Here is a 26333-nt window from a genome sequence, read left to right as displayed (position 1 = left end):
TGATGAAGAAGAGCCCATCCTTGTTGGCCTCTGATGCTCTGGGCTCTGTAGTCCTCAGGAATGACTGCTGTTTGGCATCCTCTTGATGTCTGGGCTGCGGAAGTCACTTTGGGGACTGCAGCTGTTCTTAAAGGGAAGACCTGAGTGATGCGGACAGCAGGACTGTTTTGTGGTTCACTCGACAGACTGTAGAGGTTATTCCTAGAGCTTAAGAGAGGCTCCTCATGGCCCTCCCACAGAGCTATGAATGGAGTCAGTGATCTAAGCCAAGGCTCTGACTAGGTCAGGCCTCGGGGTGGGGGGTTGGACGGGGGCAGACACAGGGGTGAAGGGCTTGCCCAGCTAGTCTTAGGATTGGATGGGGCTAGGGTCAACCCCCATAGGCCAAGAAAGTTTTTCCATGGACTAAAGGCCTTCTTCGCTAACCTGTCCTCTGGGAGACCTGAGACCCTCCCGTCGCCACACTTGGGATCCACTTAGAGCCTTCGAGTCTCTTCTCTTTGGGCTATCGGAAGGCTTGGAAGACACTCACCGACCTGGGAGTATCACCCATGTCACACTGTGTGTCTCCTATGTGCCCAGGTCTGTTTAGAGGTTGAGGGCTACACAGTGAGCAGGAGGGGTGCAGGCAAATGCCATCGAGTCTGTTCCAACCCGAAGCGGCCCTATGTGCAATAGAACAAAACCCTGCCCGCTCCTTCACCCTCCTCACAGTGGTTCCTATGCTTGTGCCCATTGCTGCAGCCACTGTTACCTCTTTTTATTCATTTATTCCTTTTTTGCGTTATCGCTTCTCATTGAGGGCCTTCTCTTTTTCATGCCCCTACACTTTATCAAGCATGATGCCCTTCTCCAGGGACTGGTCTCTTCGGACAGTATGTTCAAAGTGTGCAAGACTTTGCCACCCTGGCCTCTAAGGAGCACTCTGGTCAGACTTCTTCCAAGGCAGATCCATTTGTCCTTTCGGCAGTCCCACATCGCAATTCATATGCATCGATCCCCCCACCCCCACTCCCCGGGCTCCCTTATTCAATGCCCAACTTTTACAAACATCTGTGGCAACTGAAAATACCATGGCTTGCTTTCTGTATACATGAAAGATGGAAAACAAATCAATAAAGACATTTTAAAAAAATGAAGTGATCACTAGACCCAGCTGTGGCTTCTCCAAACCAAACCCACCGCAGTTGAGTTGACACTGACTCAGGGCAGCCCCGAAGGACACAGTGGGGCTGCCCCGTGGGTTTCTGAGGCTGTCAGTCGTCACGGGAACAGCCAGCCTCCTCCTCCGCAGAGAAGATGGTGGCTTCAAACACAACCAGCAGCTCCATGGTCACCCTCTGGGCCACTAGGGCTCCCAGCTATGTGTTTAATAACTCATTAAATGTTAGGTATGTACGAGAGAGCTTGAAGGAGTTTGTGGGAAATTTTAATTCTTTGAAGCGCCCTCCTGTGAAACAAATGACCTCAACGTTTTGGGACTTGAAGAAACAACAAGCATGTGTTGAAAGAGGTTCTGCTGAGTATAGTGTCCTAGATACATACTTTAGGATGAGGCCGACAACAAAGACTGGAGAGACTAAGTCCAGCTGGCCTGAATGAAGAAATGAGCATGATCCCAAAGCATCAAAAAGAAAGTCGGAGAAGCAGACGGAGCAGTGGCTGGAAGGAGAGGCAGATGAAGCCATCAGAAAAGCAGAGTGCCTGGAGCTGCCTGGCCATTGGGGGCCAGCATCGAACAGCCACCTCAATGGGGCGTCCAGAGAGCAACTGCCAAGAGAGCAGAGCTGGTGGCAGACTGCCTGTGCAAACAATGCTGGGGAGAAAGGACAAAACACAAGCCCCACCCACTCACCCACTGGCAGTAAGAACACACAGTGGCCCCGCCCAGCAACCAGCAAGGATGCTCCCTGCACCCAAGCCCCAGTGACAGCTAGACAAACCCAGCACCTCACACATCACACCAGTCATATCCTGACAGGTGCCATCGACACCTCTGCCAAACAATGAGCAGGAGTTGCGAGTGCTCTCATCCCACATCAGCCAGGCTGCACTATCACGCATCCCACCCCCAGACAGCTCCCACAGGCCCTCTGCACCTGCACTGAAACCCCTCGGTTCCCCACTTCCTACTGAGATGCCACTTTGTGCATGCACAGCAAACCTGCCGCACTCATTTGGGTAGCACTCCCTCCTGGGGGGAAACACTCATTAACTGCTAGCACTAACCCAGAAGGGCCCTGTAGAGGGACCCTAACCATCCAACACTTGCCACCCAGGACTAAGGAAAGAACCTGCTCTCCCCCCTCCACTCAACCCGGTAGAAGAAGACATATGAGTCTAATCACAGACGACTCGTGTGTGGGTGTAATCACCATACCCATTAGTGAGAGGCAGTCATGCCCAGCCAGCCACAAAGCAGCAGCAATCAAAGCACTACAAAGGAAGACAGGCAGTCTAACAAGAACGAGAAGAAACCAAGCTCCAGATACATCAAAGCCAAGCCAAACAAAAAGCCAACGCAAGAGAAACATCCATGCAATCGATTTAAAAGTAGATACATAAATAAATTAACACCAGAATGCCTTGGAGACAGCAGACAATAACACTTCATTCAATGAGGCTTTAAAAAGTTCATAATGAATGAAAAGATAAATGAAAATGTTCCCTAGACTTGTTCAAGCCCCCTTGTATGGAGGGAGAAACAAGATGGTTCAAAGAAGAAAGCAAAATGGAGGGGCCGAAACCCCTTCTGGGGAAGAAATGGTAATAGAACCACCTGATAAGGAAATCGAATGGCATTTATATATAGGATCTGGAAAGCGATCGAGTAAAACACAGACAAAACCCTAGAAGAATTCAAGAACCAAATGACAAAATGAATAGATAATTAGAAATCAAGCAAAAAGAACAACTAGAAATCCAAGAGATCAGTAAAATATCAGAAATAGATATTAGTTGAAGCGATGGAAGAAAGAATCAGTGAAATAGAGACCAATCCCTTGATACTGGTCTGATTGAGAAGCAACAAAACAAATAGAAGAAGGTAAATTTAGGTGTAAGTGCAATTCCAGAAGAGGAGGAAAGGGGGTGGTGGGAGAGTGGGGGAGAAACATCCAAAACAGAGAATTTGGGGAGATTTATTTATTTTCAAATTTTAATAAATCATTTTATTGGGGGATCTTACAGCTCTTATAACAATCAATTGTATCAAGCACATTTGTACACATATTGCCATCATCATTTCCAAAACATTTTCTTTCTATTTGAGCCCTTGGTATCGGCAACTCTTTTTTTCCCCTCCCCGCCTTATGAACCCCTGATAATTTATAAATTACTTTTATTTTAATATTTTACACCATCCACTCTCCCTTCACCCACATTTCTGTTGTTCATTCCCTTGCGGGGGTGGGGAGGGCGGCTAGGTGGTCATCAGTTCCCCCTTTCTCCCCCTTGTCCCCCATTTTCACTCTAACCTCACGGTATTGCTAATCTCATTGGTCCTGAGGATGTTATCTGTCCTGGATCCTGTGTATTGAGAGCTCTTACCTGTACCAGTGTATGTGCTCTGGTCTAGCCAGATTTGTAAGATAGAACTGGGGTCATGGTAGTGGGGGGGAGGAATCATTAAAGAGCTAGAGGAATGTTGTGTGTTTCATTGGTGCTATACTGCACGCTGGCTGGCTCGTCCCTTCCATGTGACTCTCCTATGAGAGGATGTCCACTTATCTACGGATGGGCTTTGGGTCTCCATTCTGACCCACCTCATTTGCATCAAAATGGTTGATTGGGGTCTTCTGATGTCTGATACCTGATCCCATTGATACCTCATGATCACAAGGGTTGGTGTGCTTCTTCCATGTGGGCTTTGTTGCTTCCCTGCTAGATGGCTGCTTGTTTAACTTCAAGCCTTTAAGACCCCAGATGCTATATCTTGTAATCGCCAGGCACCATCAACTTTCTTCACCACATTAGCTTATGCACCCATTTTGTCTTCAGTGATTTTGTTGGAAAGGTGAGCATCACAGAATGGTAGGTTATTAGAACAAAGTGTTCTTGCATTGAGGAAGGACTTGAGTAGAGGCCCAATGTCCATCTGCTACCTTAATACTTAACCTATAAATATATGTACCTAAATCTATATCCCTATCATTATATATTAATATATTTACATATGTACATGCCCATTGTATCCCTCTATAAATGTCTTTTGCCTCCTAGTTCTTGAAAGATTTGACAGAAAACTTCTTACTATCATGAAAGAGAAGAGATTTGAATTTAAGAAGTACTATAAATCCCCTACACAAAGTCTGCAAGACATAATCTAATCCAGCTTTCCAAAATCAGAGACAAAAAAGAGCAGCTCGTGAGAAAAAATGCAATATTACCTACAAAGGGAGATATCAGTAATGACTTAGTCTTGGTTCCTCAGCAGAAGCTTTGCAGGCAAGTCAACAGTGGATGGCATATTTGAAACCCTGGGTGGAGTAGGGGAATTGCCAACCAAGAATCATATATCCAGCAAAAGAGTTTTTCAAATACAGTGCTGAAAACCAGAACATTCCTAGATAAACAGAAATTAAGGAATTTTATAAAAACCACACCAACTTCACAAGAAATATTAAAAGAGATCCTTAATAATATCAGACAAGAACCTGAGATTAAGACACACAGGAGCATCACCTAGATTTAAAAAAATTCTCAAAAGAAAAATAAAACTGGAGACCTGGAACAAGAGATCTCAATCTGTAAATGACAGCAACTTCTAAACAAAAATTGGGAAGACATGGTAATAAATGACATAGAACTTCCATATGGAAGGTGATGTAAAGATAGGACAGTGTTTTAAATCTAGGAATATATGAGTACACCAGAGTAACCACAGAGAAAACACATCTCTTCACAAGCAAAAGAAGAAGAAAATAGAAGGGACGCAGAACCACAGCCTTGATAACAAGGAAGGCCATGACAAGAAGCCCATGAACCCAGCACAGAAAGAAGCAGAACAAAGAAAAGAGCATGTCCGCAGCAGCAGCCATCCTCCCCATCGGCCACCACACTGAGTGTGAATGGCTTACAGCCCCAGTCAGGAGACAGTGAGTCAGAGTGGATGAGAACGACATTATCCATCACTATGTTGCCTACAAGAGACACAGCATAGAACCAAAGATAGAAATATGTTAAAGATCAAAGGATGTGAAAAACAATCATATATATATACATATATATAAAACACTAACCAAAAGATACCAGGAATGGCAATCATAATCTCTATTAAAATGGATTTTAAATAAAAATTCATTATAAAAGGCAAATGTGATGGTTAAGGTTGTATGTGAACTTAACTAGGCCATGTGATTTGGGTTTGGCGGTTGTGATGTAGCACAGCAGTTCTGTAATGATGTAGTTTACCCTGAGTTCTTATATAATGTAATCACTTCCGTGATGAAACTGGCTAGGAGCAGCCAATCTGAGAAAGGGAGTTTCTTTGGGGGAATGGGGTGGGGTGTGTGTGGCCTGCATCCATTTGGACACTCTGGTCAATCTCTTTGGCTTTTAGCTCAATTCAGATCTTGTATCTGGCTGGTTATCATTTGGCCTGTGATTCTTTGCACTTGAACCTGTGTTACCTGCTGGTCTTGGGATCTGTTGGCCTCTGCACTCAGTGAGGCAGCAGCCTACCTTCTTACGTGCTGATCTAGAGTTTATCATTCCCAGCAACTAAATGAGTCAGAGAAGCTTCCAGTCTGAGGTCTGGCCCACAGACTTTGGACTACCACTGTGCCAACCATTTCCTTGAAATAAGGCAACCCCTGTGTGTGTGTGTGTGTGTGTGTGTGTGTGTGTGTGTGTGTGTGTTGTGTATGATGGGGCTTCAAAAAGGTCATGGGAAAGTGGAACCGAAAGATAACAGAATTTTCCAATGAATTTTTAAAACCCTTAGATGTTCACGCACACACGTATTCATACACACACATAACTGAGTCCAAAAGTGTTGCAATTGGAATTCCAGGTCACACAGGCACAGGATTATTCCAAACAAAACATGTTTAAACAGGTTGCTGTGATCATTGGGTGGCTGCAGACAAATTCACTAAGTAGGATGCCTTCCAAAAGAGGAACACTCCGTACAATGGGGGAAAAACAATGTTAAGGTCAAGATTATCACAGAATTTTTTAAATTTATTAAATCATTTTATTGTGGATCTTATAGCTCTCATCACAATCCATATATGCATCCATTGTGTCAAGCACATTTGTACATATGTTGCCATCATCATTTTCAAAATATTTTCTTTCTACTTGAGCCCTTGGTATCAGCTCATTTCCCCCCCTCACCGCCCCCCATGAACCCTTGATAAGTTATAACATATTTTTTTCATGTTTTACGCTGACTGCTGTCTCCACCCACTTTTCTGTTGTCCATCCACCTGGAAGGGGGTTATATGCCAATCATTGTGACCAGTTCCCCCTTTCTCCCGCTACCTTCACCTTACCCTCCTGATAATCGCTACTCTCATTATTGGTCCTGAGGGGTTTATCTGTCCTGCATTCCCTGTGTTTCCAGTTCCTATCTGTACCTGTGTACATCCTCTGGTCTAGCCAGATTTGTAAGGTAGAATTGGGGTCATGATAGTGGGGGAGTGGGGTGGGGCAGGCACATTAAAGAACCAGAGGAAAGTTGTATGCTTCGTTGGTGCTATCCTGCACCCTGACTGGCTTGTCAACTCCCCACGACCCTTCTGTGAGGTAGTGTCCAATTGTCTACAGATGGGCTTTGGGTCTCCACTCTGCCCTCCTCCTCATTCACAACAATATGATTTTTTGTTCTGGGTCTTTGATGCTTGATACCTCCATCCCATCGATACCTCATGATCACACAGGCTGGTGTGCTTCTTCCATGTGGGCTTTGTTGCTTCTCAGCTAGAGGGCCGCTTGTTTATCTTCAAACCTTTAAGACCCCAGACACTATATCTTGTGATAGCTGGACACCATCAGCTTTCTTCACCACATTAGCTTATGCACCCATTTGTCTTCAAGGGTCGTGTCAGGGAAGGTGAGCATCACAGAATGCCGGGTTACTAAAACAAAGTGTTCTTGCATTGAGGGAGTACTTGATATAGAATTTTTAACAGAACTCAAGTGGACATCTTCCCAAATCATTGAAGTTGTGCAAGAAGTTTAAAGGAATACTGTCCCACAGAAAACAACTGGTTTTAGATCAGTGGTTCTCTACCTGTGGGTTGTAACCTCTTTGTGGGCGGGGATGTCAAATGACCCTTTCACAGGGGTCACCCAATTCATAACAGTAGCAAAATTACAGTGATGAAGTAGCAACAAAAATATGAGGGTTCACTACAACATGAGGAACTGTATTAAAGGGTCGCGACATTAGGACAGTTGAGAACCACTGTTTTAGATGGATCAAGCATTTTAAGGAAAGTTGGGAAGACTTCAAAGATGATGGCAGAGAGATTTGCTCAGAAGTTTTGAGATTGCCAAGGGATACTCTCAGTAGGTTTTCTTAAAGGCTTAGGGTGCTCATGGGAGCTTATTATAAACGGAAGTTTTCTGTTTTCAATTTAAGAAAATTGAAAAAGGTCAGGAAATTTGCACCAAGGAATTCTTTTCTATCAGAATGCACCTAATCGTTCTCTTTAAAAAAAAATAAAACCATTCAATTGTTCAATCATAGGCAAGAGAGTTGTACAATCATTACTACAGTCAACTTCAGCACCTTTTCCTCTTCCTTGCACTCATTATTAGTGTACCTCCTACGATTCTTTACCAGTGGGAAAGATATACGCAACAAAACATTCTCCAATTCGACACCTTCTGCATGTATAATTCAGTGCTATTGATTATACTCTTCATGTTGTACAACCATTATTAATATACTTTTCCAAATTAGTCCACCACCATTAACATAAACTCGGTGCCCCCTAAGCACAAACTCTTCCTCCTTCACCCGTGGTCGCCATTGGTCATCTTTGGTTTCTCTCCTTTTTTCTTTCTTTGCTCATTCTTTTAAGCTAGCAAGAGCTGTCATTGAGAACTACACTGAGAAACCGTACCCTATCCACCCTACAGTTCTGATCTTGTCCCTTCTGACTGCTTTGTGTTTCCAAAATTCCAAAAACATTTCCAAGTAGCACGATCTGGGTCGCTTGAGGATGCCAAAATCGTGTAAATCCAAGTGCACAGAATTCTTCAGAAAGGGTTGGAGAGATGGAAACACTGCCTTCAGAAGTGTATAGATAGATGGAGGCTGTGCTCAGAAATGGTAGCTTCACAGTTTGATATTTCTGCTTAAGAAAGGTTCCTATAGTGTTGTAGCAATAATCTTGGAGTTACCCTGGTATACCACATAGGGGCACAGTTACGGACACTACCCGGATACAGCCAAATGCATTCCTGGATAACTTCATGGATTTTGAAGGCTTGGGACCATCAACTTGTGGAGTACCTTGGTCGATTGACATAACATAGTTCATAGACAGCGTTCGCATCCTACTTTGGTGAAAAAGCATCTGAAATCTTTCTTAAAAGCTTATGAGTCACCTACTAAGGCAGGGGTCCTCAAACTATGGCCCCTGGGCCACATGCAACCCACTGAGGACATTTATCTGGCCCGCCAGGTGTTTTTGCCCCGTTTGTTTTTTTTTTAACTTCAAAATAAGATATGTATGGTGTGCATAGGAATTTGTTCATAGTTTTTTTTTTAAACTATAGTCCAGCCCTCCAACAGTCTGAAGGACAGTGAACTGGCCCCCTGTTTAAAAAGTTTGAGGACCCCTGTGCTGAGGTGTAACTGCTATTCTCTACTCATATGAAACAAAAGAGAATTAACTCACTGCCATCGAGTGAATGCTGACTCACAGCAACCCTATAGAGCAAGGTAGAACTGCCCCTTTGGGTTTCAGAGACTATCACTGGTTGCGGGAGTAGAAAGCATCATCTTTCTCCCCTAGGATTGGCTGATGGTTTCAAACTGCTGACCTTGCAGTTAGCAGCTCAACCAGTAACCACCGGAGCTCCTGAAGGAGAATGAAGGAAACCGAAAACTCAAAGAAGCTAGTCACAGGACTAATGACCCATGTGAATTAGTGCTTCATCTACCCTGAGACCAGGAGAACTAGACAGTGCCCAGCTACACTACCAGCTGTTTGACTAGGGACACAAGAGGACGTCCTGGATAGAAAAGGAAGGAAATGAGAACAAAACTCAACTTCCTACAAAACGCTAGACTTCCAGGTTAATAGAGACCTGGGGGACACCCCCCACCAGACTATTGTGCTAAGATACTTTAAACGAAAGCCATTCCTGATGGCCTCCTTTTAGCCAGATCCCAGATTAAACTATAAAATGAACGATCTCACCCCTGAATACTGTGCTTCCTTAAATAACCAGCTAGAAGGTTATAGCTGACCAGTGGTTAACATTTACTCTAAAAAAAAAAGGAGCACGATACAACTGTTAAAGGGCGGGGTGGGGGTGCAATTAGATTGATAGGAACAGAACCCCCAAAATTGGAAGCAATGAGAACGTTAATACATTTTGAAAGGCATCATAGAACAAGCTGTGTAGAAAATGTTAAATGGGAACTTAATATGCTCCGTAAATTTTCACCGAAAACACACTAAAACTTATAGTTTAAAAGGTATCCCGTGATGTTGGTCACAATTCTCACAAGGTAGCGGCATTCTCATGATTTTCATTCTGTTTGTTCTGTTTCCATTGATCTAGCTTCCCTGCCCCCCACCTCCTTGCCTTTTCCCTTTGCTTTTGGGTAAATGTTGGTCATTTGATCTTACAGTTTATTGTTTCAAGGAGTGCATTACTCATTTGTGAGATTGTTTATTTTATAAGCCAATCTTATTTGACTGAAAGATGACCTCTAAAAATAGCTTCAGGTCCAAGTTCTAAGTGCAATCATCTTGGGGTTCCTCTGGCCTCTATCAGTTCAGTAGACCTAGCCAAGTTTTAGGACTTTGAATCTTGTTCTACGTTTTCCTCCCGTTCTATCTGGTATGCCGTACCATCTCCCTTCCTACTACTTGCAGTCTTTCTTTTATGACTTTCTGAGGTCCACACTGTCATTGCTGTAACATCCTGTTAGTTACCCAAGCTAGCTCTATTCCGTGTGCGAAGAGTCTTCTCAAGAGCATGAATAGCAGTAGGCAAGGGTTGTTGGAGCCGTTGGGGTTGAGCAGCAGGCCCCTGGAGCCCTGTCTGATCCTCCCAACAAAGTTTCAATAGTCACTGGGATCCAAGAGGAAGCCAGGTTGGTGGCCACCAGTCTGCAGGACATGTAGGTACCAGGTTGGGTCCTGGTAGCCACTCAAAGTGTGGATTACTGAGAGTTTCGTGATGGGCTGCTTACAAGGTGGTAGGCAACACAGCGGGACAGTGGAGTCTCTGGCCAGTATACCTTGGGCCCAGCCACTTGGCAGTGCTGATCGACAGATGACTGGGATGATATCTTATTCTGGCTTCTCTAGATGGGCAAAACCAGTGCAATTTGAATGTAAATATATAGAGATATTTGAAGGGTATGGCTCACACGTGTGGGAGCTGACAAGTCCCGAATCCATGGGGCCAACAGAAAACTGGGGACCCCTGCTGGTTCAAGGATTGCAGGGGACTGGCTAAGCCAGGATGTGCAGTTCAGGCAGCAGTCTGGAGACTCCTGCAGGTCTCCATCCCGAGAACTGGTGATCAAGTGACAAGAATGGTGATCAAGTGACAAGAAGAGTGGAGGGTTGAGAGAGAGAGAGAGAGAGAGAGAGAGCATGAGCATGGGCTTTGCCAGATTGCCCATTTATATACTGGAGGCAGGCCACACCCCCCTTTCAACTCATTGGCTGCTCAAGTCAGATCACAAAATGGAAGATGATTACATTGTATTATATTATGGAAGAGCCCCTATGCCAGTGTTTTGCCAAATCACTGAGAATCATAGCCCCAGCCAGTATGGCACCTAACATCAACCGTCACAGATACTTGGCAGATTTCAGCAGAGCTTTCTGACCTAGATGGACTCGGAATGGAAGAAAGGCCTGGCATTGTCCCGGAAAATCAGCCAATGAAAACCTATGGATCACAACAGTTCAATCCCACTAGGCACGGGGTCACCATGAATTAGGTCAGCCTCCACTGCTTAACAAGGAAACCAGTAACAGAGGGTGCAGTCCACCCAGGGTAGCAACAGGGGCCATCCTCACCACCACCAGGCCTGCCGGGGCAAGGGAAGGGAGGGGCATCCAGGAACCGACAGGAGCTGCGGTTACTCGTCTAGCCTGTTAGAGACAGGAACCCAGAGTTCCCAGGCAGGAAGGGGTCAGGGGTGCCAACCCCACAGTCGGGTGGAGAACGGGGCAGAGTGGCTTCCCAGCACACACGATCCCCACTGGCAAGCTGCAGGCGCCAGTGTGGGTGGACTGGGTGTTTCTCCCGAAAGGACAGCAGTGAGCAGCTCTGCCAACTGGCCGTGTCATTCATCCCTGCCGAGGGGACTCTGGAAAAGCTCTGGCAAGACCTCCATCTTCCGGTCAGGGAGAAGGAGGTGGCATCTTCCATTCATCAAAGGGCAGGAAGAACCTGGCTTAGTCTCTTGACTCTAAGCCTGCGCCAGGGAGACCGTCTCCACCTGCGTTTTCTGCATGGGTGATGCCACCAGAGCAGGGCAGGAGAGTGTCACATAGGGTTTAGCAGTGAGGCTGCGCACAGATAGTTAGCTATCTTCTCCGGTGGCCACAGGGCTCTGACTAATTCTTTCTTCCGGAAGGGCAGCCTAGCGTTCTGCTCTGTGTATTGGACAGCACTCCCCCACCCCCATGACGGCCAGTCCCAAGCTTCAGCCTCCTGAGGACAAAGAGAGGCGCCCTTGGCCGGCTCCCAGGGTGTGTCAGGGGCAGAGCCATGCCCTCTAAGTCCACTGGCAGAGGTGCTCCGTGGAGCCCTGGCCGGTAGGGTGTCAAAGGGAACAGCCAGCCAAGAAGCACATGTGTGCCTCTTTGCTGGGGGCCAGGGAATGAAGGACAAGGCCCCCTCATCTCCACTGACAAAAGCCTTTCTCCTACAGATGGGGGTCTCCCCCAGGGCCTCCCTGGCAAGCCTGGCCCCCCGTCTTCATTGAGGGCCCTGTCTGGCTCTCATGTCCCCAAGTCAAATCTGATGGTAAACCCTAGCCTGCTGGCACAGGCTCTTTACTGCTTCACTCTTCTGCCATCGCGGGCTTGGGACACGGCCACTCCCTGGCAGGGTGTCCCCGTCATCGGATATCCCCTCAGCTCTGCCCGCAGCCTGGGCCATCATGGTGGCCCTGTAAATGGGCCTTCTCTTCCAGGGCCTCCCCAGGGACTTGTGCCCCCATGCACCCCCAGCCCCTCTCAGAGGTCACTTGTGGAGACATGGGCTGTCACTCCAGGTGACTTACTCCGGGTGCGTTCAGCTGGAAGCCTTCGGTTGGACTCCTGCCTCCCCACACAAACGTCCTTCAAGTGGTGGTGCCCTGGCATGGGCTCGCAGAGAAAGGCCTTTTGATCCCCGGCTGGTGCCTGTCCCCGTGTGCTCCTGCCTGCCTCCCTGTGGGGCTGTGGCCCCCACTTGCCTGCCTGCCTGGCCGGACCGCTGCTCAGAGGTAACTGACCTGAAAGCCATGTTATTCTTATTTTTTTCACATGGGTTTTCATCCAGAGCAGTGATATTTTCAGCGGCTTGTTGAGGCCGATTAGCGAGCCTCAGACCTCCGTTTGGTTAAAGAGAGCTGCCTTCCCAGACCATGCGGGTCTCACGTTCTTACTGACACCGAGTTACCCCAAAGGGTGTCGGCTGTGTGCCCAGTGCCCAGGCCCTGCAAAGCAGCCTGGGTAAATTCCCAGACCACCTGGCGGGCAGTGTGGGAGTAGCTGGACACTCATGCTTTCCCTCCTCGCCCTGGAATGAGGTGGTCAGTTGTGCTCTAGAAAGACGCCTCAAAGACACAACTCCCAGCACCGTGACTTGTTGACTCTGTTGTTCTTGAACCAGTGATCTGGGCCTTAGTTTCTTCATCCATAAATCAAGAACAGTGTAATACCTACTTATGTGTGTGTGTGTGGGGGGGGGGGGTGCTTGTGCATGAGCTACTGTGTGCACACGTATGTGTGTGACAGCAAGAGAGAGAGTTTGGGGCCTCTGAAGGGAAGAGAGGGAGAAACTAGGAGGACATGGTCAAGAAGGAGGACCCCAGCATCCCCACGGGGTCACCTTCATGGTGAGGGGAACCGGACTCTGGAGAGAGGGACTCTGGGTGGCCTTTGTGGCCGTGGCTGAGCCTCAGCATCCATCCTCTGCCACGAGGAGACTGGTCTCCTTCTGGAAACGCCATTCCAGGGCCCTCCGACCCCAGGCAACGAGTGTCTGCCTTCTGAAGAGTGCGGGCCCAGCACAAAGCTGGCTCACTGTGGGTGGGACCAGCTGTATCACTTCAGATGGCCCCGGCTGCTGCTTTGTCCTCTCCTGGGCATGCCTTCATCTTCAGGGCTGGACTCAGGAGAAGTGGCCCCCCAGGAAAGGCGAGGAGGGGCTCTACCACCCTGGGAAAGCCTGTGCTGATGTCACTTCTCTTGGTGGAAAGCTTTACTGGGACCGAGGCTGACAAATCCCCAGGTGGCGGATTTTTAAATGGTTCTGGACCACTCCCGATGAGTTACCTTGTCCCACGGAGAGTCAGCTCGCCCTGGCTCCTCGTCCCACCGAGTCTCACTGGAACTTAGCAAGGGTGTAAGGCAATGAAAAGGCCCGTGTGGCTGAGGCTTTGCTTCCTCGAAGCTCAGGGTGCACCTGCCTGGCCAGTGAGTCCAGAGCTGTAACTCCGTTGGTGGGCTGCGGTGGGAAAGAGCTCTGGGTTTGGAGGTTCAAGGCCCAGTCCCACCACCTCCAGCTGGAGAGCCCTGCATGTGTCACTTTGCCACTCTCACCTCCTGCTCTTTACCTCTCTGGCAGAGCCAGGTTGACCGGGCTGCCCCCTCACTTCCCGGGTTCTTCAGGCTCAGACTTGATCAGCTGCAAAGGTCTCCGTCTGTGCGCTGGGTAAACGGGCAAACCTGGCAAGACGAGGCGGCCGTGTGGGTTTGTTTTGCTTTGTGCACACGGTCTCACTATGGCAGTGGTGCCCACTCAGTGGCTGGGCATGGTGGGCTTGTGATGAGCCACGCTCTGGGCTGACGAGCTCCATCCTGTGGCCCTGTCACTTTGTCCTGTTGGCACCTGTCACTCTGTGCCTGCTGTAGCGCGGCTGGCGTCACTTACCTGCCATCACAGAGTAATGCTGTCATAACAGAAAATGCCAGGTGGGGGCGGCTCGAAAAATGGGTTTTTGTCTCACAGGTGTGGGCTCTGGAGTCCAGGGGCTACAGGGCAAGGCTCTATCGACTTCAGGGGAGATCTCATCTCTCTCCGTGTCTGCAGCCCAGGCCACTCTGGGAGCTCCCCAGCTGCTTGTAGAGATCTTTTCACATCCATTTCCGAGGAGGTGTGGTGGTGTAGGGGTTAAGAGTTGGCCTACTAACCGCAAGATCAAGAGTTTGAAACCATCAGCTGCTCTGTGGGAAATAAATGAGGCTGTCTGCTCATATGAAAGATTGACAGCCAGGACAAATACCAGGATAGTAAATGGAGGGATAGAATGGCGATGTAAGATATGCATAAATAATAATAATGATACATAAATATATTAAGGGTTCATGGGGGTGGCAGGATAGGGGAGGGAGGGAAAAAAGCTAATCAAAGGGCTCAAGTAGAAAGAAAATGTTTTTAAAATGATGATGGCAACATATGTACAAATGTGCTTGACAAAAATGGATGATGGATGGACGGATTGTCATAAGAGCTGTAAGAGCCCCCAATAAAATGATTTTTTTAAAAAAGAAATTGTTGACACCAATAATTGTACATGTCTGTGTGATATAATGGCTGTGTGGATTATTAGAATATATGTGAGAGCCCCCAGTAAAATGGTTTATTTGAAAAAAAAAGATTTGCAACCTTGGAAACCTCTGTAGGGTCACTGTGAGTGGGTACTGACTCAGTGGTAGTGGGGAGTGTGTGTGTCTGTTCTCCTCCAGGTATAAGACCCCATTTCACTTGAGTAAACCTTATCAAAAGGCTCTATTCACAAAGAGGCCACAGTGCCCGTGTCCAGCATCACTTCCTGGGGGGCATACTCCCTCCCGGAATCAAGGGCAGTTGTCTGAGGTTGTGCAGCTTGCGATGTGCGACTGCCACGAGGTGGCCTCCCTGGGTCCCCCAAGTTTGGTGGCCTGTTAATGGCCCATTTTCTTTGACTCATTGAAGTCCAAGGTTCTCGACCCCAGCTGCCCAGCTTCCCCTCCCAAAGGGGCTGACTCTGTGTCGGTGTGGAGCCCCAGCCCCAGGCCTTGTTCCTGGGAATTCCCACCTGCAGCTCAACAGGGAGTCCATGGAGACCCCGAGTGAGCAGGTGGGACATCTGGGCCTGGCCCGGTCTTCTTCCCTCTTTGGGCCTCAGTTTCCTGCCCAGTCAGAAGAGAGGAGTAAGACACTCATGAGCAAATGTACGATTGTCCTTTTCCTCCTTCCGTTCTAGGCAGACTATGAAGTTACTCCAGATGAAAAACTGGGAGAGAAAGGGAAGGAAATAATGACCAAGTACCTCACCCCAAAGGTAAGAAGGCTCCCCACCCGGCAGCAGGAGGGGTGGGCGCCGTGTCCAGGAGTGGGTGCTCCAGAGCCAGGTGGCATGGGTGTTGCTGCCCATCCTGCAACAGGCCGCTGTTCTGGGCCAGGGGCATTCTTGGCATCTCACAGAGGGAATGCCAGCCTCAGACCTAGTGCTGAGCTCTTCGCCGGCAGACATCATCACACCCCTCACAAGACCGTGAAACCCGGGCAGGAGTGGCAGGGCTGATGCAGGCGTGGCCACATCAAATTCGGACACCGAGCAGGGCCACTGTTCTGGGAGCCACACAGAGCCCTCGGCAAACAGCCTGCCTTGCGGGGCTGCTGCCTTGGGCCTCCGCTGTGTCTGCTGTGAGAGTTCTCAGGTGGAAACGTGGCCACACAGGAGAGGTGCTAAGCTGGGTGCCTGCTCACCCACAGGTGCTGCTGGTGGCACAATGGTGGGCCTGCAGGGGGGTGGCTTTTGTTTTTAATCTCCTGGCCCTCATTTGGAGCAAGGTCATAAGTATGCACACACACATCCCTCACCCCACCCCCCAGCTCAGAGCAGGCGCTGAGAGTTCCCGTTCCAGGTGGACGCTGGACCCCGAAACGTTTGTTTGTGTGATGCCTGTGATGGGGTCCAATGATCTTCACCTTCTGGCACGCCACCTTTCTTTGGGGGCACAAACATGGATCTCTGCCAGTTGGTGGCCAGACTCCTTGGCACAAACGAGCGAGCGCTGCCAGGGTTGCTTCCACTCAGAAGCGCCTCCCCTGGCATCCGTCGATTCCTGGAGACTCGTTCTGCTCCTGGGCCTGCAGTGCTGCGGCTTGAAGGTCCTCCCTCCACACCAGCAGTCCTTGAGCACAGCCTCCCTCCAGAAGCAGCTGGGTGCCAACCAACCACTGCGGATACAGTGCCTCTGGATCTCCTCCCGTCTGCTTCTGAGATGTCCTGCGCCCGTCCTTTTTGTCTTTCCCCGGTGGAACCCTTCAGTAGCCCCACTCAACGTTTGCACTGCTTCTGCAGTTTCTTCAGCTGGAGAAGGGCCGCGCGCCTGCGCTTCCCTGGCTGTTCTTTTGTTAGGAGGCTCCTGAGTCCTCCTTGGCAATCTCTGTGTGGCTCTGGAGCCGCCACCATGTCTTCTTCTGCTTTGGCAGCGCCTTGGTCAAAAGCAAGTGGCAGAGTCTTTTCCGACACCTGCTTTGTTCTTTTCTTTCTTTCCCATCTTTGTGGTGACCTTAGGCTTTCTTCCTAGCTGAAATCCTTGATGGCATCCCCCCACTCGTCTTGCCTTGGGTCATCAGTGTTCAGGGGGTCAGACCTGCTCTTGAGACGGTCTGTGAATTCAGTGGGTTGTATGGTGACTCTCAAGGACTCGCTTTCTTTCAGTTTCAACTTGAACTTGCATGGGAGCAGTTGGTGGCCTGCTTCAAAATCGGTCCCTTGTCTTGTTTACTAACTGATAATATTGAGCTTCTCGTCGATTTCCACATCCATAAAAAGCTAAAACAAAAACCTGTCTGCTGTGGAGTCTTTCCTGACTCCTAGCGACCCTAGAGGAGAAAGAAGACCTGCCCCAGAGGGTTTCTGAGATTGACTGTAATGCCATACAGCAGTAGAAAGCAACCCAGTACCCTGCCAGGCTCCACTGAGGGGTGGTCAGCCCTAGGAGGTGGAATAATAAAGAGCGCAGGAACTAAGCTCCCACAATGTGCCCAACGCTCCTAGACATTCTCTTGGATGGGTTCGGTGCCCACAAAAGGGACCAGTTGTGGGTCCCAGAGAGCTGGGTCACTTGTTAAGGCTGCCTGGCTGGTAGTATCTGCAGCTGCCCCCTGGGGAGGCCTTTCCCAACGACCCTCTGTGTCACTGACATGCAGTGAGGGCCCGCCCTGTGCCAGGCACAGCCTCATTCAATCCTGCTGCCACCTCTACAGTCCACCAGCTTGGCCCTGCAGACAAGCAGGTGTCTCCAGCAGGGGCTTCCATTGCCCCAGGTCACGGAGCTAGTAGGGGCCAAGCAGGATACGAACCATATAGATGTGTTTCCTCGGTAAACACCACAAAGTAGGTGGCTTGGAACAGCAGAGTGAGAACTCCCTGGTCTTTTCCAGCCTGAATGCAAGGTCTGGTCAGGCCTTGTGCTCTCGGAAGGCTCCAGGGAAGGTCCTTCCTCGACTCGTCCAGCTTCGCGTGGTCCCAGGCAGTCCTTGGCTTGTGGCGGCATCCCTCCAACCTTGGCTGCCATCTTCCCCTCTGGGTCTCTTCTCTGTTTTGTAAAGACATCAGTCAGGTTGAATCAGGACCATCCAACTCCACTGTGCCTTCTAGCTGCATCTGCACAGAGCCGGTTCCAAGCAAGGCCATAACCCTCAGGGGCCGGGGGCTAGAGCTTGAGCACATCTTTGGGGGGACACAAGTCAAGCATGACACCAACTCTGGCCAGTCCTGGAGCCCTAGCACTTCCCATGGTGGTGTTTGATTTCTTGATGCCCCTGACTGTCCCCACCCCCACCCTGCCCTAACCTCCCTCCCTGCCATGCTAGGGTCTGCACTAAAGGTGACACGTCCCCAGCCTAGCCTTACCAGCTGCAAAAGTTTGGACCCTTCCAAAGGGAAGGCTGGAAAAGGCAGGTGCTGGGCTCGGCTTCCCTCTTTCACCCCCAGCCAGCCTCTTCCAGAAGCCCTGGCCCCAGCCCCTGCTCTGGGCCTCCCACCTCCTCACCTCTGCTCCCATCTCTTGAAGGGCCCGCAGCCCAGACTCCCGTCAGCCCAGACGTTTTTACAAGTACCTCAGAGCCTGCCAACATTTCCCCTTTAGTCCGCCTCGATTTTAAACATTCAAGCCACACCATCGGCTGTGGCCCCGGGGCTGGGGGGAGGTGGGTGAGGGGCCCTTCTAGGCCGCTTTCCTACCAGCAGCTTTGAGCTGGGCCCGCAGCCTCCCCTGGGCCTGTTGTGTTCTCTGTGGGCAGGTGCTCCTGGTACTGGGAGGGGCAGCAGGAGCTATGGGAGGGGCCAGGAGGCAACGCCTCTCTCTGCTTGTGAGCATGGGACAGGCTCAGAGAAGCCCCGTGGTAGAAGTCCCAGTTCACTGGTAACCAAGCCTGGTGCGTGCGCACAGGAACACACACACACACACACACACACATCACAGTTTAGATTTTACCACCAGGGCATCGGGAACATATACTGACTTCTGTGCTAACGTCCTGATGCCCTGAGACTTCTCCATCACGGTGCCCCCACCCCATGCACCCATTACACTCCTGTCTCGCCCTCACCCCTTCTTGTCTCAGAGCCCCATGCCTCGTTGCCGGGAGGCCATTCACCCTGCAGCCCGCTGCCTCCACACCCATCTTTCTCACTTCCCTCTTCCCAAAGCTGAGGCCCCCCCACCCATAAAGAGGGTCATCTCTGTGTGTCTCGTGAGGACAAGGAGCTGCTGGGGACTCTGGGAAATGTGGAGAGGACAAGGCTGTTGCCTGGGGCCCCGTTTGAGGGGTGAGGAGTCCAAGCAGCTCCTGGGTTTGGTCTTGAGTCACAGAGAGCCAGAGAACCTTGTCTGAGAGTCACTGCTGTGAGTGGGCTTCCCCATAGCCTGCTGGCTCCCTGGGACAGAGATGATGGCACCTGCTGGCCTGTGTCCCTACCCCAGCACGGCTCTGGGCACACAGGCCTCCAGCTGTGCGATGGTTTAAATAGCCTCAGTGAGGGGACCTGGGGTGCTGCCTTTCCTCATCCCTCACCTTCCTGCCCGTGGCTCTGCCTGGGGACCAGGGCCATGGTGAATCGGGGTCTAATGCCAGGCCGCTGGCTGGAAAGTTTCTGCTCAGCAGGGAAGCAGCCCGTGCCTAGAGCCAAAGTCTTGGTCCTTGGGGGTTGATGCTCCATCCAGCAGGCAAAGCCTGGACTCACCCCTACCCAAAACCCAAGGAGCTGGCCCACCTGGCACAGCACGGCTTTAGGGGCCTATAGGAGGACACCGGGGCAGCTTTGGTGGTGCCGTGGCTATGCACTGGGCTGCTAGCCACAAGGTTAGCAGTTCAAAACCACCAGCCTCTCCAACGGAGAAAGACAAGGCTTTCTACTCCCTTAAATAGTTACAGTCTTGGAAACCCACAGGGACAGCCCTCCTCTACCCTGCCGAGTTGCTGTGAGTCAGAACCAGCTCGATGGCAGGGAGTCTGAGTTTACTGTGGCGTCTTGGAGGACGCTCAGAGCTGGAGCTGAGCAGGAAGGAGAGGGGGCTATGCCAGGTAAGCATTGGGCCCAGCAGGCCTACGTACAGCACCAGGCTGGCCTCCCACAGCTGTTCGGCTTTTCTGGACCCCACCCCATCACCTGTCAAGTGGGAGGATCCTGCGTGGGTGAGGTGGGGCAGGCATCCTGTGGGATGCGGGGACACTCCGGCAGTGCCAAATCGGGGTGCATTCTTGCCCGCTTGTCTCAGGAGGGGGCACATTGTCTCCTCCTCAGATGCCAACGCCCTCTCTGCTCCTCTAAATAGTGATAGGGCACCTCAGGGAGGTCGCTTCTGGTTCTGGGGCAATTAGCCACCAGCCGGAGGTCCTGCACAAAAGAAATCTATTCCTAGTGTTTGCGTGGCTTTCCGGGAAAAACATCCACCTTTTCAAACCTAAAGGGCTTGAATGAAAGGAAATAATAATTACTCTGAGTTTCCGCTTTCTCTGGCTGCTGGCTCCCGGCAGCTCCTCCAGGGCACCGCCCGGTCCCCTGACTGCCTGCTCAGCAGGAGACAGACTCTCAGCCTTGGGGTGGGGGCCATCAGTGGGCCTCAGGCCTGACCCCCCAACCTCACAGAACCCCGGTGCTACTACTTTCTCAGTGTGGGACCTGGGAACCTCTGTTTGCCCATCTGACAACGAGGCTGGTGAAAATGGTACCCACATGGGCTGCTGGCTGGCCGGCGGTCATGCTCACAGCACCTTCAAGGCGTTCGCTGCATGTGCAGAGACAGTGGGTGGTTTCCTTGCCTCCGCTCACATTTTAGCTGAAACGCGTGTGTTTTCCAGTGACACCTTCTCTCGGTGGCCTGGAGAGCTGATGTGGTTGGTGTACTATACATCGAGACAGACCGGAATCCTACCTCTTCTGCCTGCCAAGACCCGGAGCCTTTGGGCCTCTTTTTTACTTTAAACCTCAAGAACTCACTGCCACTGAGCCAATGCCAACTCAGAGCACAGAGTAGAACTGCCCCCTCCCCCTGGGTTTCCAAAACTGTAAGTCTTTATAGGAGTAGAAACTTTTTCCCCTGGAGCAGCTGCTGGTTGCGAACTGCTGATCTGATGGTTAACAGCCCAACTTGTAACCAATCTGAAATAGCACAGCAGGTGAGATACTGTACCATGGATGTGCTGAGCATCTCCTTGTGTGCTTACTGGTCATTTGCAGCGCATCTTCTCTGGGGAAGTATCTGTTCACATTCTTTTGCCCAATTCGGGTTGTCTGTCTTGTTACTGTGGGTTTGTCAGCCTTCTTTTACAGGCGACATGCACGCGTCTGGGTCAGAACGCAGTGTTGTTAAGAATATTCCTTGGCTCCTCCCAAGGAGAAGGTCTCATTTGGGAGCTCCTATCTTTCATATACTCACTCATCTCCCTTCAAGGAGCCCTGGTGGCAGTGTCTACACGTGGGGCTGCTAACCGCAGGGTTGGCAGTTTGAAACCACCAGGGAGAAAGATGAGGCTTTCTATATCTGTAAAGAGTTGAAAGTCTCAGAAACCCACAAAGGCAGTTCTACCCTGGTTTATCGAGGTGCTATCAGTCCACATCGACTTGATAGCAGTGATTTTTTTTGAGAACCCTGATCTCTGACATCCCATCCCTCCCCTGCTTCCTCCTCAGGGCCGGACAGCCACCTCACCCCTGTGCTGGGTCCTGAGTTGTTGCTGAGATGCCCGGAATGCTGGGGCATTGACCCCATGGGGCAGGAGGCCATCACCATGAGGCTATCCCATCCAGAGCCTCACAGGCAGGTCATAGAGAACTACTGCGGAGGAGGTGGGGACAGCACCCCTTCCTTGGGCCCTAGCTCTGAGAACATTTAACGTTCCTTGGAACCTCATTTGAAAGCCACTAAGCCAAACCAGCCTCCTCATTTTCAAGGTGAGAGAACTGAACCCTGGGGGAGAGGCTGGCTCCCTGTGGCCACCTTGGGGGCTGTGGCTGGGCCTGGCTGCCTCGGGTCGTCATGCTGTGCAGACCAGCGGCCCCTTCATGGCTGGGACCTCTGAAATGTCCGTTCCTCTGTCCCATGTGCTGGCCAATGTGCCGGGACCTTATTCCCTTCATTGTTGTCTTTTGTTAGACCCCAAGGGCTGAGACCTGGGTTAGGGTCGCTGGGGCTTGTACTTGTTCAATTCTTTCTCATGAAAATCGCCGACTCTCAGGACCCCTGGTCAGATTTTGCCAGGGTTGTTAAATGTTCTTTCTCTCTCTCTTCCGGCTCCTAAAAGCCCTGCATCCTGGTTTCCCCGAAGCCACTTCAATGGCACAGGAATGAGGGGTCAAGCTCTTTGAGCCCTAATCTGTTATCCGCTTCTGGACAAGCTGGGGCTGTTTCTCAAGGGCTGTGTTTCTCCACTTGGAGACGCAGGGAGTGAAGCCCTGGGGCCTGAGCGACAGGGCACAGTCTGGAAGGGACAGGGCCCCCTCTGGAGGCTGGCCTAGCTCTGACCACTCATGATCTGCTTGGTTTTGGGACACAAGACCCCTGAGGTCTGTTTGGGGCCCGCCTGCAGAGGCAGTCCTATCTGTCTGACATGGATCCCTCAGGAACGGTGCCTGCTGGGCTGCTGGGCCATCAGGGAGAAGCTGGTTCTTTGACCTCCTGGGATCTTCTCAGAAGACTTCCCAGTGGAAGAGTAGCCCTCTGTGCTCAGCCAAATCCCACTCTTCAGGCTCTGCCATGAAGCCACTTGCGTCTGTAGAGTCAGGTCTCCCCAACTCTCCGTCCTGGGGGCTGAGAGGCCACGCCACCCTTGGGATCCGGAAGTCCATGCTAGCCTTGAAGTCCTGCCCAAGTGAGTTGGTCACTGAGGTCCTGGGAAGCTGTGTGGCTTGGACCCCGGGTGGAAAAGCGGTGGTCTTCGTGGCTGACCCAAGGGAGTTGGCCTGAGCCAACCCTCACGGAAGTACCCACCTCCGTCTCAGCTTGCAGAAGCATCTTCCACCCCAGGGCTCTCTTCCTGGTGGGCTTCTGAGGGTCATGAAAACCAAAATGGACTGACTGAAGAGCCGCCTAAGTGAGATGTCTCCACCAAAGAGGGACAAGAGACCAAGCGGGAACGAGCCAGAAATGATGGGTCTCACCTTGGCGCCCCCTGACCACACAGAACTCCAGAGAGCCCATGAGAACCCCCAGGCTTGAGGGGTTTCTTAAGAGGCAGGCAGAGGTGGTGCCTTGGCTGCCATCTTCCCGAGGCGTGATGGGAGTCAGAGACAGGAGGTGGGCTCCTGGGTGTGTGTCCTAGAGAAGACTCCTTTGAGACCAAAGCCTGTATGTCGGAGACGAGGAAGATGCAGATTTTGCAGTGAGCAGGTGTGCTCACCAGCCCTCCTGGGACATGCGCAGCACGCATCACCTTTTCTCAGAACTTAAAAGGACCACTGGTGACCCTGGGAGAGAGAGATTTGCTGTCACCCATTTTTCAGCTGTCCCCCACATCACTTTCCAGGACTTCCGACTGCCAGCCTCTGCCAAGCCCTGTGTCCCTTACCCATTAGGCTGTGTCTGCCCATAGTAGTAGCACCTCTCAGCTGCCGACCTCGGAAGCCCTTCCTGAGCCGGGTCAGGTGTTTGGACTAAGAGCTGCCCATAGCACAACAGCAGCTCCCAGCTGTCCACTGTGAGTTTGGGAGCTGATATCCCCCCAAGGACCAAAGGATGGCCCAGGCCTTGTCCTTTGTTGGGGCTCTTGGAGGGTGCCTCCTGCCGGGCTGAGGATGTCAGCACTGTCGGAGGAGGGTCCCACGCCTGGGGCCATCTTGATTTGAGAGGTGGAAGAACGGCACATTTTCTTCCTGTCAGCCAGACCTTATGTCCAACCTGAGGGAGGACACCCTGAGGCTGCTTCTCCCTTGGTCACTGGTGAGGTTTTCACAGTGTGCTGTGTGGAAGGCCAAGATTTGGGGAGTGAAGACAAGCCCCCTTGCTCTACTTCCTCCTCCAGTCCCATCTCTGGGTTCAGTGAGTGGAGAGGAGCCCATTTCTAAAACAAGCACCTTCAGAGTGGGATAGGGACAGGTTCCCAGTGGGCTGGAGTCGTCAGCTGTCAAAAGCCCCTCTGGCCCATCGGGCCCAAACCTCACGTTTACAGATGGATGGGTGACAGCCAACCCCTGGAGACCAGAGGCAAACTCCTACCTCTCCATTACTCCAAACAAACCATCCTTGCCATCCAGTTGGCCTTCATCCATGGTGACCCCATGTGTCCAGAGTCCACCTGCTCTCTGTGGAGTTAGTTTTATTTTTTTTGCATTGTTGAGGACACCCACAGCGGGGTTATGTACAGCAGTTCATCAGATTCTACATGCACAAGTAGACTCTCTCCTTAGAGCAGGGCAACCAAGCTCACCCTCCATCTCTTCCCTTGTGAACAAGCACTCACTGCCCCTAGGTTTCCCAGGAGCCTTTAGTTGCTGTTGTGAATTCGACCCCCAGCGCTGGATCTTAGGAGCACAGTACTCAAGGCAGACATTCATGGCTTGTTCAGCCAAACTCGTTACGCCATGGGTTTTTCCAGCCGCCTCCTATGCCTGAGAGTTGGACAGGGATAAGGAAGAGCGAGCAGACTCGAGGCGTAGAAGGATGGAGTTGGCGGGGAACACTGAAAGGACCCTGGCAGCCAGAAGAACAAACACATCCGCCTTGGAGGAAATACAAGTACGGTCAGAATGCTCCTTAGAAGTCGCATGACGAGACTTCAGCTCACAGTTTGGACATGCGGCCAGAAGAGACCACCCCTGGAGAAGGACATCATGCTTGGCAAAGTGGAGGGGCAGCAAAAAAGAGAAAGAACCTCTGGAGGAGATGGCCTGGCACAGGGACCGCTGCCCGGGCTCAAGCGTAGCAACAATTGTGAAGATAGCGCAGGGCCGGGCGTGTTCTGTTGTGTTGCCCATCAGGTCTGTGAATGCCAGCCATCTCGACACCACCTAACACACACCATTGTTTGGTTTTAAGAAGGGTTTAGGGGATTTTGGGGGGTGGTGCTGGTGGTTAAGGTTTAAAGATGATCTCAGGACAATGGTTTCAGGCGTTCATCCAGCCCCTCATGGCTCCTGATCTGCATTCCACACCTTTTGATTGGGGTTCTCCTGTGATCAAAATGCCTAGTAGTGTTAGCTGCGCACCATCTAGTTATTCTGATCTTGTCACCCAGGAGGGAGTTGTACATGGAGGCAATTAACCTCACATTCCAGATCCTTATCCGATTCCTGACACTCTGTGGGGGGAACTCCATAGGGTTTTCAATGACTGATTCTTTTCAGAATGAGATCACCAGGACTTTCTTGGGAGGCACTTCTGGGTGGATTTAAGCACAGAAGAGCTCTGACAGGCCCCGCCGTCATGAAGGCAGGGCAGGCAGCCTGGTGAAGGTGACCCTGGGCAGACACACCTCCTCACCTCGCCCCCTAACCTCTCACGTACTCTCCATGTGTGTGCGTGTACGTGCACAGACTGCATCATGTGTTCAGAACCTACCGTGTGCCAGAAGCATCATCTGTCGTTTGTGCCCAGAGTGGTGGAGCAGTCACAGGACAGTGTCTTCTTCTGTTGACAAGGATTTAGGGGGCACTCGCTGTACCCCACAACTAGGCTCGCTTCTAAAGGCAGTGGCCCCCACTTTTGTGGGCTCCTCAGAATTTTCCCAGAATACCCAGGCCGCACGCACCCTCCCACTGGCCTAGCAAAGGTGACAAGTGCCCGGGCAAGCTCTAAGTTAAGTGGAACCCCCTTTCCCTCACACACACCCCCAATGGCACCACGGGTAGATGCTGATGGTGACCCCTCGGCAGCAGAAACGCAGGCCCTGCCCCTGCTCGGTGGCCTCAGTCTGCCTTCTTACTGACCTGTGCTCAGCATGTCCTTCCAGCCTCATTGGTCCCTCTGGCAAATGCCCTCTTGCTCTGCCTCTAGTTCCCACTAACGGCAAAGAGGGGGCGGCCTGGTCTGCTCCTTTCAGCATGCCCAGGTCCACATACCGCTGCTGCTGGGTCCATGGCTGGAGGCAGCCCCTCTGTGGCGCCCATAGTCACCCAGACTCCTGCTGGAGGCCCAATCCCCACCCTGGTCGGCTATCTGTGCTGAGCTCCCTGGAGCTGACTCAGATCCCCCTATGAAGGGTCAAAGGGTGGCCAGGGTGCAGCTAGGGGAGGGCCCCTCCGCCACTCCATCCCTAGGAGAAATGGGGGTGGCCACTCAGCATGGGCTGGGTGGGCAAATCCTGGGGAACCCCTCATTTAAAAAAAATCATTTTATTGGGGCTCATACAATTATCACAATACATACATCAATTGTGTAAAGCACACTTATACATTTGTTGCCCTCATCATTCTCAAAATTCGCTTTCCTCTTGGGTTTGTGGAATTAGCTCATTTTCCTTTTTTTCCCGTCCCC

General features: G+C 51.1%; 1 protein-coding gene across 2 annotated transcripts in view; it reads left to right on the top strand.

Annotated features, from left to right (window-relative positions):
- The window catches only part of GRK5 (G protein-coupled receptor kinase 5), a 230429-nt gene that overhangs the window by 160332 nt on the left and 43764 nt on the right, over positions 1-26333 (top strand). The window contains exon 4 of one of the 2 annotated variants that reach the window (XM_004700901.2): positions 15611-15688. The exons of the other annotated variant lie outside the window; for it this stretch is intronic. Within the exon in view, the coding sequence (XP_004700958.1) occupies positions 15611-15688 (78 nt within the window). The remainder of the gene's footprint in view (positions 1-15610; positions 15689-26333) is intronic. 2 annotated transcript variants of the gene reach the window in all.

This window comes from Echinops telfairi, unplaced genomic scaffold (assembly GCF_000313985.2).
Source record: "Echinops telfairi isolate 266 unplaced genomic scaffold, ASM31398v2 ScPeMD7_70;HRSCAF=299, whole genome shotgun sequence".
NCBI classification, from domain to species: Eukaryota; Metazoa; Chordata; class Mammalia; order Afrosoricida; family Tenrecidae; genus Echinops; species Echinops telfairi.
The sequence above is the reverse complement of the archived record's forward strand: the minus strand, read 5'-3'. Positions and strand labels throughout refer to the sequence as shown.